Source organism: Haliotis rubra, unplaced genomic scaffold (assembly GCF_003918875.1).
Source record: "Haliotis rubra isolate DU_JTF1 unplaced genomic scaffold, ASM391887v1 Scf257, whole genome shotgun sequence".
In the NCBI taxonomy this organism is placed as follows: domain Eukaryota; kingdom Metazoa; phylum Mollusca; class Gastropoda; order Lepetellida; family Haliotidae; genus Haliotis; species Haliotis rubra.
This window is the reverse complement of record NW_025766636.1, coordinates 1086326-1105358: the sequence shown is the minus strand read 5'-3', so window position 1 is coordinate 1105358 and position 19033 is coordinate 1086326. Positions and strand designations below refer to the sequence as shown.

Here is a 19033-nt window from a genome sequence, read left to right as displayed (position 1 = left end):
TCTTAGTGTCGGTAGGAAAAAACATTTCCTTTAGGACATTGATAGTTTGTTATGCCCACTAATTTTGAAAATGCATCACATCAAATAGACACTGAAGTAGATCATGCATCACACGAGCGGATATTGTTTCGATGAATGGTGTATTTATTTGCGTGTAATACACACTAAGGCAATGATGACACGTGGTGCACTACCTGAATAAGTATCTTCATAGCAAAAATTAACAACCCGCCTTCTCACAGTGGGAGAAGGCCTTTATGGCGAGACAGGCGGTATGACCGGAAGGTATGTCGCAACCCACTTTCTGTGACCTGGCACTCCTTCAGGTGTACTGGTGCAAGCCTTCAGCTCGGTTCTAATGTCGCTTCGGGGCTACTGTCATGAACACAAACTTTATTCAAAAGCCATTTATGACAGGCAAAGGAACTATGTTTGTTTGAATGAAGTATCCCATATTCTAACCCGGCTGGTGTTTTGTCAGTGCGTTATACCATATACCAGGACGAGTTCAGTATCTAGAACCATGTTGATATGGATATGCTTACGTTTTTGTGATTTCATAGACATTATAGGTTTTCACCTACAAGGTGTGCAAAGGGTCAATATGACAAGATTAGCGATGGATAAAAACGTTCTGTGAGGTTATCAATATGTGAAATAACTGTAAACTTTGTTCGTGTGTTATGTGGATGGTTGAAAGGTGGTTGAATGGAAACAGAACCTTTCTTATCCTGCGACCCTAACTGGGAACACTAAACATCGGCTTCACTCAGTTCCCCAATGTTGGGAACCTATCCCCTTAGCATGATGAGCTGAGAAGTGCGTGACATGATGGTACATGTCGTAATTTAACCAATGGATTATGGTTCTGATCATCAACCCTTGGCATAGTCTGACACGGCTGCACAAATTATTCAGAACAGCATCTCTGATCTCCAGACCCAAGATAATGTCGTTACGTACACAAGGAAGACCGAACCAATATATTGCTGTGGATATTTTTAAAACCTGTCTTCCTGAGCACCATGTCATCTTCAGATATCTGAAAATATGTGTTTCTCTTCTTGAAAACAACAATTCCAAACTGCAACCATGCAGAAATGAAGCTAAGACGTTTGAGAAATCTGACAATAATTAAGTTCAATCACGTTTTATTGCCATCGGCCTTGTACAAATATGTATCAAAAGATCGATTTGTCAAGGATACAGCAAGATGTGATGGTTAGGTATTACTGGAGGTTCATACACAAACACCCTGTTCGATAAATTCTCCATAATTTAAAACAACTACACACTCATCATTGCCATTTGATAGTCTTTTGTATTTGAGTATTGTAGACAGACCCAGCTTCTGGGGGTACCTATCTCCACATGTAATATGTGTACTATTGTCAAGGACAGAATGCGATTCACCTTCAACACTTTTGCTGTTACACATTCTGCATAATGTATTCATACTGTCACCATCCTTACATCTCACATTTCAACATTAAGGAAATCCTATATTCTTTATCACTTAACATCAGTATATACAACTCAACATCCAATAACGATTTCATGCTAATGTAATACAACATATGTGACAAATCAGTTTTCTTACTTAATATACATTGCTTTTCATGATCTACAAGCCTCTGTTTGAACGACCTAAAAAAGTGAGCATCCTGAATAATCCATACACAACCGAAACCACGCACATTAACCAGCAAATTGACAGGTCATGTCTAGGTGTCAATTTTCTGGCATACTAAAACATCACTTAGGATAGCTGTCGTCGGCCATGTGAAGTAATTTATAACAAGAAGACAAAGTCATCAATATCCCCAGCAACGGCAAAATACTCTTTATAAATATCACTACTAGTTATGATTATGTCAAATGTTTTGGAGTGTATACTGCAAAGTGGAAGGAGAGTATTGAACGGTTTTTAAGATCTGCTCCAGAGAGGAGCACTACCACCAAATTCAGTTGAAGCCTAACTTGTTGCCATGGAAATGCAACAAGATGACATCCTCAGCCTAAGCCACGTTTCCATGGAAACCACAAAAAATATACCTCATATCTGGGTCTTAACCCCAAAAGGCACATCCAGGGATCATGCTTGACATATGTACCAAGTTTGATGAAGCTGGCATGTATAGTTTGGGAGATCTGTTCTGGACAAGATGACATCCTCATAGTCACAGCCTGAGTCATATTTCCATGGAAACCGCAAAAATTAAAAATCGTATCTGGGTCTGACCCCCAAAATGCACATCTAGGGATCATGGTTGACATGTGTACCAAGTTTGGTTAAGCATTCACGAATAGTTTAGGAGATATGCTTCGGACAAAGTGTGACGGACGGACGGACGGACGGACGGAACTCGTTTCTATATCCCCCGCAACTTCGTTGTTGCGGGGGATAAAAATACCGTATACATTTAATATAGTACTCCACATCATCCCACGAGTCGTTGATGAATATTTCTGAATTAAGCACTGCAATGTGAATATATTGTTTGGCTATCCGTTATATATTAAGGTTTCCCTAAATTTCCCCTAACCTTTCGACTTCATGACCTATGTGCACGGATGTAACAGCCCTTGCCTGCTGTGATGATGTAGCATTTGCCTGATTCTTCATGATCCTTCATGATTTGTCATAAACTGGTCCAAGAAGTTCGTGATTGGTTCCATCACCTGCACGGGAAATCTGCGGAACATGTACTCTGTGTGGGTTAAGTAAGAAGATTGTATTGGGACAAGAGTGCAATGAATTCTTTCTGAAAGACTATTTATTTGCGTTTTCTTCATTTTGATGTATTAAATTCATTACTACCCATCACGTTCGTCACCCACACAATAGTTACACCTCCATATCACATCTCATTCGACCGCCGCCATGTAGCTGGAATATTGCTGAGTGCGGCTCAAATCTAAACTCACTGACTCACATCTCATTCCGACATATATTCCTTTCTCCACACAGAAGTGGTTGATGGGGAGCGTGCATATATTTGCTGCCACGCTGTGGCCGCCGTTGTCATGTTGCTAGAATACTTGTGAATATTTGGACGTCCACGTCAACGTCCGAGAACGTCTCCACTATCTCCCTATGCAGATTCTATACCGCGTTAAAAGGAAAACTACTAAGAAAAGTGCAGGGATGAATGAACGTCAGTCCTGACACCTGGTGTCTTACCAAAATGATAAGTGAGTCCTTTTTCTTTGATAACAATCACCACTGACACAAAGGAGGTGTGGAATTTCTGAGTAACTGTCACATGCTAGGAGAGTATTTGTGCATCGTGTTGACGACGTGCCATATGTTAGTACTTCTGGATGTCAGCCACTCACTCACTCACTCACTCACTCACTCACTCACTCACTCACTCACTCACTCACTCACTCACTCTCACTCACTCACTCACTCTGCACTCTACCGATTACATGAAATTTGCATGTATACGCCCAGTAAATATTCGCATGAGTGCATGTTTAACTGTATAACGCAGGTAGGTAATATTATACAAATGAACTCAGTGGAAGTATTTGGCAGTCACGATATCGAGTTTGAATGGCCGGGAGGGTTGTGAGTCAGATAAGAATCTTTATCATATTTGAAGAAGCACAGCTGCCCCATAAAGTGCTGTCTGGTTTTCAAGCGGTCAAGATTTTAAGCAAGGTGATAAGGAATCATTGAGTCGGGGTCAATGAGAGTGTCCGGCTAGTGTTCACCAGGTGATTGTGTTTCTTTGAAAGGTGAGAGTTTGCACGTGTCATAGTATCTTCATGGAAACCTCTTGTAGTAACAAGTCACTATATGAGGTATTGATATCTTCATGGAAACCTCTTGTAGTAACAAGTCACTATATGAGGTATTGATATCTTCATGGAAACCTCTTGTAGTAACAAGTCACTATATGGGGTATTGATATCTTCATGGAAACCTCTTGTAGTAACAAGTCACTATATGGGGTATTGATATCTTCATGGAAACCTCTTGTAGTAACAAGTCACTATGAGGTATTAGTATCTTCGTGGAAACCTCTTGTAGTAACAAGTCACTATATGGGGTATTGATATCTTCATGGAGACCTCTTGTAGTAACAAGTCACTATGAGGTATTAGTATCTTCATGGAAACCTCTTGTAGTAACAAGTCACTATATGAGGTATTGATATCTTCATGGAAACCTCTTGTAGTAACAAGTCACTATATGAGGTATTGATATCTTCATGGAAACCTCTTGTAGTAACAAGTCACTATATGGGGGTATTGATATCTTCATGGAGACCTCTTGTAGTAACAAGTCACTATGAGGGTATTAGTATCTTCATGGAAACCTCTTGTAGTAACAAGTCACTATATGGGGTATTGATATCTTCATGGAAACCTCTTGTAGTAACAAGTCACTATATGAGGTATTGATATCTTCATGGAAACCTCTTGTAGTAACAAGTCACTATATGGGGTATTGATATCTTCATGGAAACCTCTTGTAGTAACAAGTCACTATATGAGGTATTGATATCTTCATGGAAACCTCTTGTAGTAACAAGTCACTATATGGGGTATTGATATCTTCATGGAAACCTCTTGTAGTAACAAGTCACTATGAGGTATTAGTATCTTCATGGAAACCTCTTGTAGTAACAAGTCACTATATGGGGTATTGATATCTTCATGGAAACCTCTTGTAGTAACAAGTCACTATATGGGGTATTGATATCTTCATGGAAACCTCTTGTAGTAACAAGTCACTATGAGGTATTAGTATCTTCATGGAAACCTCTTGTAGTAACAAGTCACTATATGGGGTATTGATATCTTCATGGAGACCTCTTGTAGTAACAAGTCACTATGAGGTATTAGTATCTTCATGGAAACCTCTTGTAGTAACAAGTCACTATATGGGGTATTGATATCTTCATGGAAACCTCTTGTAGTAACAAGTCACTATATGAGGTATTGATATCTTCATGGAAACCTCTTGTAGTAACAAGTCACTATATGAGGTATTGATATCTTCATGGAAACCTCTTGTAGTAACAGGTCACTATATTAGGTATTGACATCTTCATGGTAACCTCTTGTAGTAACACATCAATATACGAGGTATTGGTATCTTCATGGAAACCTCTTGTAGTAACAAGTCACTATATGAGGTATTGATATCTTCATGGAAACCTCTTGTAGTAACAAGTCACTATATGAGGTATTGATATCTTCATGGAAACCTCTTGTAGTAACAAGTCACTATGAGGTATTGATATCTTCATGGAAACCTCTTGTAGTAACAAGTCACTATATGAGGTATTGATATCTTCATGGAAACCTCTTGTAGTAACAAGTCACTATATGAGGTATTGATATCTTCATGGAAACCTCTTGTAGTAACAAGTCACTATATGAGGTATTGATATCTTCATGGAAACCTCTTGTAGTAACAAGTCACTATATGAGGTATTGGTATCTTCATGGAAACCTCTTGTAGTAACAAGTCACTATATGAGGTATTGATATCTGCATGGAAACCTCTTGTAGTAACAAGTCACTATGAGGTATTGGTATCTTCATGGAAACCTCTTGTAGTAACAAGTCACTATATGAGGTACTGGTATCTTCATGGAAACCTCTTGTAGTAACAAGTCACTATATGAGGTATTTGTTCAAATGTGTGATATAGTTTCATATGTGTATGTTTTCCAGAGCTAGAGGTAATGACGAAACAAAAATATATCATTTGAACCATAGAATAGTCGAATGTTGTATTGTAAGGGTATTGTATAAGTATTGAGCCTCACACTTAAGTAATGGCGTAATAGAAAATCTTTTGTTGGGGACATTTAGGTATGTCCTGAGTCAGTCGAGCAAAGTCGGTTAAATAAGTATGAGTATGTGTCTTTCGCAAACTAGAGGCACGTAGAAAGCGTGCTGTGATAATTTACTTGCTGAAATTACTTTATGGCTGTGTACCATCGACAACAAAAGATGTCACTATTGCGCAATAGCGCCATGTGAGACTCATTCAACCCTTCTACGAGGTGGTATTAACTGGTGTGTGAATTGTGAATGTGGTTTGTTTAACGCTGGTGTCACTGGTCCGTGAGCATCACTGTAAGTTATTGGCACAATTGTCAAAACTCATCTTGTTGCTAACACTTTCGTAAAGTGAAAAGATGCATCTCAACTATAAGTAAAATCGGGACTTCTAATGTGTCATAAGGAAGAAACAAGTATCCCTCTTGTATACATTCCCACACGCGCGCACATACACATACATACACACACATACATACACATGCATGCATACATGCATGCACATGCACACACATACACACACACACACACACACACACACACACACACACACACATACATACATACATACATACACAGAGTATGACCAGACATTATTGATAATTTTTGGAATATGTTTAATTGGATTTCTAGTATAAACAACCTTGACCAGCTGTCAAGTGCTTGGTTTCATTCAAGAGAGACAAATCCATTAATCCTTTTTCATTAGTTTGTGAAGAGTAATTCCCCTTTGTTTACCTGCTAGCAGACGACATCAGTATCAGATCAGCTAAAGTGATTTCAAGTAGAACAGGCATCCCTTTGTCCACTGTTTATCGTGTTTTGAAAAATATTGCAAATGGATATGGCATTGAGCACCACCAGGCCCAGAAAATTGACTGTCGGTGACAGGAGGCGGCTTGGTATTCTTGTTTCTAAAAACCTAAGGCTGGGTTTTTATAAGTTTATAAAACCTAAGGCTGGATATGATTGATAGAGGAACTGTGGCGGTCTGTAAGGAGACAATTAGAACTGAGCTGCATGCAATGGGTTGGCAGAAAAGTCGAGGAATTCCATCACCGATCATGAAACCTGAACAAACGGAGCGAAGGTTGAACTGTTGCTTACAGCATAGAAATTTTAACTGGGACAATGTACATTTACAATCTTTAAATTCTCAATAATTTCTGGTGTACATGCATGCATGCATACATACATACATACATACATACATACATACATACATACATACATACATACATACATACATACATACATGCATACATGACATGCATGCATACATACATACATACATACATACATACATACATACATACATACATACATACATACATACATACATACATACATACATACATACATACATACATACATACATACATACATACATACATACATACATACATACATACATACATACATACATACATACATACGAGTGTATAGTGCAGGGGCTAATCATCCGCCGCGTCATCCGTTTTACATATCTTGGATACAGATTCAGAGTGAATATTGTTCAAAAGTGTTTTGGTCATAGTAGAGCGTTCGAAAAGGTATTATGGTAGACGTGGATTACAATTCCATATTTACCTTGCCGTGACAAACATGATGACTAATGCATCTTCCTATTTAGACTGCATAAAAACCAAAAACTCATATGATGAATTCTGTCTCTAGTACCGAAAGTGTTTTGTTGCATTACACCTATCTCCGTCCCAACTGCCTTGACCCTCGAATAACTGTCTAACCCATATGTTCTCCTAAGGTCCACTGTTGAGGGAAAAGACATAATGTCAAAGATATTCCTAGACAGACGCAATGTGTGAGTGATCGTATTTATGTGATAGACGTCTATTGTCGATACCTTCACCAAACACTCCTCCTCTCTATATTCTACAGCTGATATAATCAAACTGTTTGGCTGATTATCAACACTACAAGAGTCAGTCGGAGTGAATCCTGTTTAATGACAGTCATAATTATTCCATCGAGTATGACTGGCAGTATGAGTGACTGTCCACGGGTACGACACAATCACTTCAGTCAAAGACATCGATCCTTATTTTAGTCGGGTGTAGGTAGGTATGAGATCAAACTGACAATCAAGCCAGGGTCACAGCTGCACCTTCTTAAATCTAACAATTATCAAGTGTTTTTGTCCCAGTTTTAACCAAATTCTTTTAACTGTACATTATAGCTGGTCCACAAAAAGGTGATTATTAATACGTACTGAACATGTAACGTAAAATACTCCCATGACTTACGCTAGTTCCTGTTTTACTTTCCGTCGGGAACGAAGGTTACTCATTCTGTTGCCATTAGTTCGAAAAAAATCCTAAAAGTGCACAAAACATTTCCAATGGTAAAACATTCATACCGCTGCGATCACCTGTCATAGCAAGCATCCCTTGAAATGTCAGAAGTGAACTGGTTCAACGGTCTGAAAATATTATTCGTGAAAGTTCACGATAGTTTGGTGTGATCTCGTTTTCCCGTCGGCTGCATGGAAACGTATGTATTAGCTTGAGATATCATTCCTTGTTCACTTTGTGTGTGTGGTGATATCAGCTCAGAACAGATTTCCTCTGGATCACACAAACCGTCTGAAAAGATGATTAAATGATTAAGCAGGGTGACAGTGGTTCATGCTGTGTCACAGGCTCTCACGCCTGGATCAGGAGTCAACGATACCACGTTTTTGCAGATCTTCGAGCGTGCCAGAAGCCTATGATATTGGGTTTGAGGCCCAGAATGATCCAGATTCGTGGTTAGTTAACACAGGCTTGAACACAGGCGTGTGTTTTGTTTTATCTTAAATTTTCTTCTCTCTCTTTTTTGGTCGTTGTTCCAAGTTGTTGGGTTTGGATTTTTTCATTTTGGAGGATGTGTTGAGCAGTTGTCGGATTTCTTCCCAAATTAGAGATATGATATTATAATGCATGGTACACAATCCTCCATTCTCTAGTTACACCAAATGGTGTACTGGTTACAATATATGACAATATGTTCTTCTTGACTAAGATTTATTTGCACCTGTGTTGTATAACACAACATTCTTGTCATTTGACGGCAATCTGTATGTCAACGAGCCTTGACAAACAGCAAGTCACAGATACTGACCACATGATCCTCTCCTTCCTTCTCTTCTCTCTCTCTCTCTCTCTCTCTCTCTCTCTCTCTCTCTCTCTCTCTCTCTCTCTCACACACACACACACACACACACACACACACACACACACACACACACACACTCATACACAGCACGAAGGGGGTCAAATACTACCAATATGTACTTTCAATCGGTGGAGATTTGTCTCTGGACTCATTACATGTTTAACCACGTCATATTATGTACATCCACGACTAAGGGCTGTTGACGCCGAGCGGTCACGTGTTTCCCGTGACAATGGATTGACAGTTCCTTTTAGCACATTACATCGGGTTATTGAAAACAAGAGCATCTGTTCATCAGGGACATTTTCGAAACGGAAGGCCACTAGGCGTTATTTTCGCAGAGTGTTTCACAGTGTCAAGTGTTCAAACTATTGAGCATCATATGCGACACTGTGTGGGCAAGAGAATAACTGGTCCAATAAAATGTGCACAATATTGATACTTATGTACCAAATATTGTGAAACCGAAGTTGATGCAATGTTTTTGTATTGCTCTAACAGTCGATCACTCAACACTAAACCTATTCAGTCTTTGTAGCCTTGAAGGTGCTGCTGCTGCTTTTTGGTTGAGCATTGCATGTTGTTACTTAAGGACTTGCACCGCCTAGCAACTCTTGGGTAGGAAACTATCTGACACCACAAAGGGACGCAACCCTGTACAGCGAGATAGGACGCTGCGACCAGCAAGTAAGCCATGCCCTTTGTGTTTAGGAATGACTTACACCAGAGACCATCTATTATATGGTCTCTGCTTACACCCAGGATGTACTGATAGTTTTGCTGATGGTATATTTTTGGCCTGTTGGTGCCATAACCATGCTTCTGGTAAACGTCTCTGCCGAATGACAAGTCATCCTTGAAGCTGGTGATACCTTTACCATCTGTGCTAACATTTCACATTTTCTCAACCACGTTATATATTTTCTGATCAATATTGATTTTGCCTTTTGCAGAACACCATGAAAAGACACATATCAAGTTTCATAAGTTCAAAGTTGAACACTGCACGTGCGGCGCACGTGGCAACAGCGCCCCCTGTGAACATTCAAACTGATAAAACTAAATCCCTTAAAGATGTCCCCGGCCCTAGTGGAGTGTACGCCTTGCCGTACATTGGTCCAGTCTTCATGTTCAAGCCTTTCGGTAAGTACTGGTTTTTGTCTTGTATAGTTCATCTCGATTCATGAATTGATTAGTGGATATTATTTCATGTATGTCCCTGTACTTGTTGAACTAAGCTGAACAAAACCTCTTGCAATCTCATCACTGGCTAAAAGTGGCCTCATATGTCCAACCTCTCTCCTTTTTTCAGGGGGTGGAGGTACTTTTTAAATATTTGATAAATTTAAGGAATCACGAAATATGTTATTTTATTCAGAGATTATATAGGATTTCTGGCGTGGAGGATCATGGATTTTGTATCTTGTTGTATCCTTTCTCTGTTTATATGTTTATATTCCCTATATATTTCAAACGGTAAACGGAACAGACTGAACAAGATGAATGGATCTCCGCCTGCACGCGATATGCCCACACACTGATCACTTTACAGACATATCCTTGGCTTCAACATGAGTCAGCTGACTCTTGGTCAGAAGAAAAACTGTCACAAACTCGTGTTTTACTGAAACATATTCCCATGTGCTCACATATGCATGGTCACGGTATCATTCGCTTAGCTCGGTCGCACGTCATGTTGTGTCCCCGGCTGAATCCGTTGCCAGGTCTTAGAAAATTCCTTTGCTTAATCTCCTGATACCACCTGTAAATCTGGTCGCCATGACATTTGAACTTTTCACGATCAATTTAACAACAAATATACTCTTTAAAAAAGTAATGGATACCCGGAAGTAACTTAAACTTCCCCAAAGTATAAGAAAATATTTGATCCTGGAATTTTAGTTATATGGTGATAATAACACATTATAACCAGTAGTGACATGTGGAGTTATTGCTATGACAGCCAACGATATGGATAAGATTTCACAATTAACATTTTCTAATCGGTAGTGGGTACTTCAGACACGATTTTTCAACTCTGATTCAGTCCACGAAGCATACTGCGTATGTGCCTCCCAGTGGCAACTTAAAGGAGCACACAAGTTCAGCCAACGTGGTCAGCGGCCTCTGTCATGAGGCCGTGTACAGCGTTAGCGTAATTGCCGTCACCGTTCGTAAAGCCTGGTTTCACATCAGTAGTTGTTGTAGTTGTTTTGGGACGCCCTGAACAGCCAGTTGTTAACGTTTGTTGTGTACCAGTCCTACAGACTCCCAGTAACAGGCTATGAAACATTGATCGTATTGGCCACGCTAGCGGCTTCCACCTTACCAACAGCCCGCCGACGTTCCAACTGCATGAAAAAAAATCAATATGACTGACACAAATAACGGCCCAGCTTGAAGTGTTTAATTTAGAACTGACACCTTATGTACTTGTCTGACGCTTCTACATGCGACTCGTGAAAACTATCGGGTGTGCGTGGTGTTGGGTATCACTCACATAAACGTCCTTCATAGGTCATTTGTAGTCACCTTTTCTTTGTTCTCATGCTTGGTATGAACTTATTTCAGTCTCCCCGTTTTATAGCACACTACCCGAATAGAGACGCGCAATACATACACGTCTTGCTGAACTGCACAAGGATATATGAGCGTGGGGGAGTAGTCCTTCAACAAGAGCATGTTTCTTACGCCAGACCCCACACAGTATGAACAGATTGGTATGAGTTTATACATGTGTTTGAATGTGGCAGAGAATCAAGTACCTGAGACCTAGAGAGTGCATATCAATGTGCATTGTGGTCGGTATGTGTGTTAGTAGGACGAGTCGAGCTCTAGTGTGTTCAAGTCATTGACGACAATGCATTCATCAGACTGACGCCTTGTAATTACGCAGTACGAATACCACTTGCATTCATTTACGTCAGTAGCCTACATAACAGGTAATGTCAACACAAATACCGTGACGGGACGCTGTGTGTGAGTATTGGGGCATGTTGAGGTGATCCGGGGTTCATTGGGTTTCGTGTATGGGAAGGTAAGCCCCAAAACTCGCCATACAAAGAGTCTTTAAACTGTTACGTGTGTTAACTTGAAATTATCAGTTATCCAGAAATGGGACGATGGTGGGAACCGACACACAGAAAAAAGTTGCATGCAGTTAACAATGATATTCTAAATTTAACCATGCTCACAAATCAATGCAACTTACTGGAATTCAGTGGCAGTACAACAGGGGCAGTGCAGGCACTTACAGCGGCAGTATGATATTTGAAAAAACAACAACACCTGTAATGGCAAACTGATTGGACCTTACAACGACGGTGACCAAGCTTCCAAAACATTCCTAGGCAGGGTATCCAGGTGGACAATACCGATCTTCATAGACTGCTGGTCGTGATGTACTGTGAGATCATATATATACCTGTCCCACTTCTATAGACTTATACCGGGAAGGTTAGATGTGTACTTGCTCAATTATATAGCTTTATACCTTCTGGAAGGTTAGATGTGTACTTGAACCACTTATATAGCTTTATACCTTCTGGAAGGTTATATATGCGTGTACTTGAACCACTTCTATCGCTTTATACCTTCTGGAAGGTTATATATGCTTTATACCTTCTGGAAGGTTAGATGTGTACTTGCTCATTATATAGCTTTATACCTTCTGAAGGTTAGATGTGTACTTGCTTTATACCTTCTGGAAGGTTAGATGTGTACTTGCTCAATTATATAGCTTTATACCTTCTGGAAGGTTAGAAGGTGAACCACTTCTATGCTTGTACCTTCTGGAAGGTTAGATGTGTACTTGCTCAATTATATAGCTTTATACCTTCTGGAAGGTTAGAAATGCTTGTACCTTCTGGAAGGTTAGATGTGTACTTGCTCAATTATATAGCTTTATACCTTCTGGAAGGCACTATCCCATTCTGGATTAGTCTGTTCTGTTGGCTTTCAGAATACTGACAGACACAGAAGTATTCAATCTAATAGAATTTGAATACCCAGTCTTGATTATACTTAGAAGGTTAGATAGAAATAGCTATTTGGTGTACAAGACACAATATCACAATTAGCAACTGTACACTTAACTGGCTCTACAGAATTTACAAATAACTGGAAAGTAATCACAATACGCAAGAGAGTGGAAATACAAATTCAATGACAGTACATTACCAAATGTAGCATTAACTATAATGATATTAATGTATACCAGGGTGAAAGGATGGTCTCCACACAGCCCCCTGGACTTGATGTAATGCGAGATGGCTGCGGCGTGTGCTTGTCCCTTTACATACATGAAAATAGCTTCAAGATAATCCTTTGCCAAGCAGGATTCTGAATCTCACCAGAAGCAATATAATGGAATTACAACACTGTTTCACGCTGAATCATACTGCTGCATAACACAATACATGTTGAAATTACTGCAAACAAGTCTTTGGTACATGTAATAGCATTTCATAAACCTACACCCCAACAGGAGAATGGTTTAACATGAAGCCACCTTCAACATGTATAGGACGGTGCTACAGCCGCAGGGTTACAGTAAGGGCTTCTTAAGCCTACGAACCGGGTTTAAAAATCACAGGAGTGGGTAACTTGGCGTGTTCCCTGGTATTGGGGGTGTGTGTGTGTTAGGTATTCAATCAACCTGCTCATATAACAGTGTCACTTAATATTCCTGGTAGACCTGGAAGGGCCAACGCATGAAAACCATTCTCTATTGTTTCTCTCTTTTCATAATGAGTGAGTGGGTTGAGCTTTACGCCGCACTCAGCAATATCCCAGCTATATGGTGGCGGTCTGTAAATAATAGAGTCTGGACCAGACAATCCAGTGATCAACAGCATGAGCATCAATCTACGCAATTAGGATACGATGACATGTGTCAGCCAAGTCAGCGTACCTGACCACCCGATCCCGTAAGTCACCTCTTAAGACAAGCATGGGTTACTTAAAAACAATTCTAACCCGGATCTTCACGGGTCTCTCTCTGTTATAGGGGCGGTGGGGTAGCCTAGTGGTTAAAGCTTTCGCTCGTCACGCCGAAGACCCGGGTTCGATACGAGCTATTATACGAGCTGATTTACAGTTTTGTTAAGTTTGTATTTATTTTTGTCTAAAAGAGACTCGAACCAGCACTGAAAAGAAAACGTGAGTATACTGTGAATAGAAGTGGTATAAAACAACATCATAACAGATTGGGAAACATTAAAACATCGCAGTTTGCGCATTAGGTGGAGGCGTTGTTGACATTCACTATACAGGGCATCTGTGTTGGTGTTCCACGTTAACCTGCTATCAATAAACGTTCCAAGGTACTTGTACTCAGTGACTGTCTCAATTGGTTCATCATTAATGAACAAAGGTGGTACTGTTGGGGACTTAGTTCAGAAACCAATTCACTGTTATTATAACTGCATTGTGTTTTATGTAGAAAAAGCTGCAAACTCCTATTCATAGGAAATTTCTGCCAGCTGAGTCGATTGTACGACGCCGACTATGTTATGAGCATGTGATGCATGGATTCTTCATAAAGGAGATGTTTCAGGTATAAACAAAATGTTCAGCTTAACCTGCCCCACAGGTGGTACACGTCACACATATACAGACACGTCAGCTGTTAGGGAATCTCATGAGACTTCAAAACATAGGACATTGCACCGGGCATCATCTTTAGCCACGTGAACCTTCCGGGAGCTACAGGAATCGTGATTTATGTATCTGCTGGCTTTGAAAGTCTCGTATTTCAATAATGAAACTAGTTCCTATGTAGGAGGGCCAGTAGGTTGAGGTTGTTACATCCGACTGCAGGTAATTACTCTCCTAAATATTTTATCCTCAGCCCAGTCTTGATGAAAGGGTTCAAGTTCTTGTTTATCTCAGTCGGTTTAATCTCAGCATTTCTTTCATGTATAACTGGAACACATGACCCTGTGGCACGGGAATTGCAGCGGTGCACCATAATCCTATTATCGTTGGTTCGAAGCCTACATTGGATCCTTGGTCCGATCACACCATCCAAGCGGGCGGTTACGTAGGGTAGTGGTTCATTCATTACACTGAAGGACCGAGTTCGATTCCCATATGGATGTAATGTGTGCAGACAACTTCCTGTGTCACCAACATTGATATTACTGGAGCACTGCTGAAGGCGACGTAAAACTACTATTAGTCACACTTGATATTGCATAATTCCCTCACTCACTCTGATTGCCCACGTAATATGAAGATATAGATTTTTTTAAAAGTCAAGAATATCGGAGAGAGTGGTACTACATGAGAAAACATCCTCACTAATCTTTACTTTCGCACATTTCTGCTGAGTGGTTCGGTTGTCATGGCGACATATTCCTGACAGCATTTGTACAATTAATTATTTCCCTTTGCCTGTTTTTGTTAATGTTTGTTTATTTATTGATACTAAATGAAAGAATTAACAGTGTCCTGTCTGATAAGGTTTCACTATAGTCAAATGATACTCTATCGTCACAAACCCATCAAGTGAATCAATAAAAGCCTTGGTGTCTCCAAAGAAGCCGTTAGAATTTGTAGCCACGATTCAACAACCCATGCAGACATTTCAACAATTTCTTGTTCAGTAACATGTAATAGGTTTTTTTGCAGTCCGTTTCTCTACGAAATGCTTTGGTCGTGAGCATCTGGCTAGCTCTGGCTATGGTGCAGTATATGTATGTACAATTAAGCGATGTCCAGTGGGATGGCCTGTAGCAGGTGATAGGCAACTACTACTTTACACGTGAGTTAATTTGTCATCTGAAGTCTGTCAGCACACGGTGGAAAATACTGAACATTACAGTACACAGTGCAGGCGTTACAGTAGGGGGTTGCATGTATGTGCTTTGTAGTGTGGCCTAGATGAGAATCGTTTTTACTTCACAGGTCACGTGGTAGTGAGTAATGGTAGCATGTTTGTATTGATTTCTCTGAATGCCAAAATGGAAACTGAAACTGGGAAGCGTGTGAAAAAATGACGATTAAAGACGGTTGTAAAACGTACCAGTGCTGTCAAATCATCTTACAATCTACTTACACCAGACATCAAGATTTCTGGAACTTCGGTCTAGAATACGTTGTCGACACTTGCAAATGCAACGTGTTGAAACAGAAATTACTGTTTCTTTCTATGGATCGTTCGAAGCCCCGGATACATTTGTCAAAGTGACATTTAACCTCGATGCACTTGTCCTGTCTGAATGATAATGGGATTTAACAAAGGTCACAGTGCTCCTCTAGTGCAAAACCGAAAAAAAGAAGATAAATGACATTATAGTTCTTTTCTCAAAGGTTCTATTTTGGATACCAGGAGTTTCGTATGACGCTCGTCATTGTTCACACAGCCACTGCAAGTCGTTGTAGTCACGTAGTGTGGCTAAACGGAATATAAGATATTGTGCAACAGATGGAATCAATACTGTGCAATGCGGTGGTTAGACTAGCTGAATGTGTGCCCTGTTGGTTGATAGACTAGTCCATTGTGTGCCCTGTCGGTGGTTAGACTAGTCCGTTGTGTGCCCTGTCAGTGATTAGACTGGTTCATTGTGCGCCCTGTTGGTTGATAGACTAGTCCATTTTGTGCCCTGTAGGTGGTTAGATTAGTTGATTGTGTGCCCTGTCGGTGGTTAGACTAGTCCATTTGTGCCCTGTCGGTGGTTAGACTGGTCCATTTTGTGCCCGGTCGGTGGTTAGATTAGTTGATTGTGTGCCCTGTCGGTGGTTAGACTAGTCCATTTTGTGCCCTGTCGGTGGTTAGATCAATTGATTGTGTGCCCTGTCGGTGGTTAGATTAGTTGATTGTGTGCCCTGTCGGTGGTTAGACTAGTCCATTTTGTGCCCTGTCGGTGGGTAGATTAGTTGATTGTGTGCTCTGTCGGTGGTTAGACTAGTTGATCGTGTGCCCTGTTGGTGGTTAGACTAGTCCATTTTGTGCCCTGTCGGTGGTTAGACTAGTTGATTGTGTACCCTGTTGGTGGTTAGACTAGTCCATTGTGTACCCTGTCGGTGGTTAGACTAGTTGATTGTGTGCCCTGTCGGTGGTTAGACTAGTTGACTGTGTGCCCTGTCGGTGGTTAGACTAGTTGATTGTGTACCCTGTTGGTGGTTAGATTAGTTGATTGTGTGCCCTGTTGGTGGTTAGACTAGTCCATTGTGTACCCTGTCGGTGGTTAGACTAGTTGACTGTGTGCCCTGTCGGTGGTTAGACTAGTTGACTGTGTACCCTGTTGGTGGTTAGATTAGTTGATTGTGTACCCTGTTGGTGGTTAGATTAGTTGATTGTGTGCCCTGTTGGTGGTTAGACTAGTTGATTGTGTACCCTGTCGGTGGTTAGACTAGTTGATTGTGTACCCTGTCGGTGGTTAGACTAGTTGATTGTGTACCCTGTCGGTGGTTAGACTAGTTGATTGTGTACCCTGTCGGTGGTTAGATTAGTTGATTGTGTGCCGTGTCAGTGGTTAGATTAGTTGATTGTGCGCCCTGTCGGTGGTTAGATTAGTTGATTGTGTGCCCTGTCAGTGGTTAGACTAGTTGATTGTGTACCCTGTCGGTGGTTAGATTAGTTGATTGTGTGCCCTGTCAGTGGTTAGATTAGTTGATTGTGTACCCTGTCGGCGGTTAGATTAGTTGATTGTACGCCCTGTCGGTGGTTAGACTAGTTGATTGTGTACCCTGTTGGTGGTTAGACTAGTTGATTGTGTACCCTGTCAGTGGTTAGACTAGTTGATTGTGCGCCCTGTTGGTGGTTAGACTAGTTGATTGTGTGCCCTGATGGTGGTTAGATTAGTTGATTGTGTGCCCTGTCGGTGGTTAGACTAGTTGACTGTGTACCCTGTTGGTGGTTAGATTAGTTGATTGTGTACCCTGTTGGTGGTTAGACTAGTTGATTGTGCGCCCTGTTGGTGGTTAGACTAGTTGATTGTGTACCCTGTTGGTGGTTAGATTAGTTGATTGTGTACCATGTCAGTGGTTAGACTAGTTGATTGTGCGCCCTGTTGGTGGTTAGATTAGTTGATTGTGTACCCTGTCAGTGGTTAGACTAGTTGATTGTGTACCCTGTCGGTGGTTAGACTAGTTGATTGTGTACCCTGTTGGTGGTTAGATTAGTTGATTGTGTACCCTGTCAGTGGTTAGACTAGTTGATTGTGTGCCCTGTCGGTGGTTAGACTAGTTGATTGTGTACCCTGTCAGTGGTTAGATTAGTTGATTGTGTACCCTGTCACTGGTTAGACTAGTTGATTGTGTACCCTGTCGGTGGTTAGACTAGTTGATTGTGTACCCTGTCAGTGGTTAGACTAGTTGATTGTGTACCCTGTTGGTGGTTAGACTAGTTGATTGTGTGCCCTGTCGGTGGTTAGATTAGTTGATTGTGTGCCCTGATGGTGGTTAGATTAGTTGATTGTGTACCCTGTTGGTGGTTAGACTAGTTGATTGTGTACCCTGTTGGTGGTTAGACTAGTTGATTGTGCGCCCTGTTGGTGGTTAGATTAGTTGATTGTGTACCCTGTTGGTGGTTAGACTAGTTGATTGTGTGCCCTGTCGGTGGTTAGACTAGTTGATTGTGTACCCTGTTGGTGGTTAGACTAGTTGATTGTGTACCCTGTTGGTGGTTAGACTAGTTGATTGTGTGCCCTGTCGGTGGTAAGACTAGTTGATTGTGTACCCTGTTGGTGGTTAGACTAGTTGATTGTGTACCCTGTTGGTGGTTAGACTAGTTGATTGTGCGCCCTGTTGGTGGTTAGACTAGTTGATTGTGTGCCCTGTTGGTGGTTAGATTAGTTGATTGTGTACCCTGTTGGTGGTTAGATTAGTTGATTGTGTGCCCTGTTGGTGGTTAGACTAGTTGATTGTGCGCCCTGTTGGTGGTTAGATTAGTTGATTGTGTACCCTGTTGGTGGTTAGATTAGTTGATTGTGTACCCTGTCAGTGGTTAGACTAGTTGATTGTGCGCCCTGTTGGTGGTTAGACTAGTTGATTGTGTACCCTGTTGGTGGTTAGATTAGTTGATTGTGTGCCCTGATGGTGGTTAGAC

The 19033-nt window shown here is 40.9% G+C and overlaps 1 protein-coding gene across 6 annotated transcripts in view; it reads left to right on the top strand.

Moving 5' to 3' along the window:
- Positions 1-19033, top strand: part of LOC124279832 (probable cytochrome P450 49a1) — a 54285-nt gene that overhangs the window by 21213 nt on the left and 14039 nt on the right. For 3 of the 6 annotated variants that reach the window (XM_046715710.1, XM_046715712.1, XM_046715714.1), the window contains exon 2: positions 9933-10122. In XM_046715710.1, the coding sequence (XP_046571666.1) occupies positions 9933-10122 (190 nt within the window). Of the gene's footprint in view, positions 1-3513; positions 3745-8273; positions 8317-9647; positions 9667-9932; positions 10123-19033 lie in introns of those variants that run through there. The other 3 variants (XM_046715711.1, XM_046715716.1, XM_046715715.1) reach the window with 3 other exon arrangements.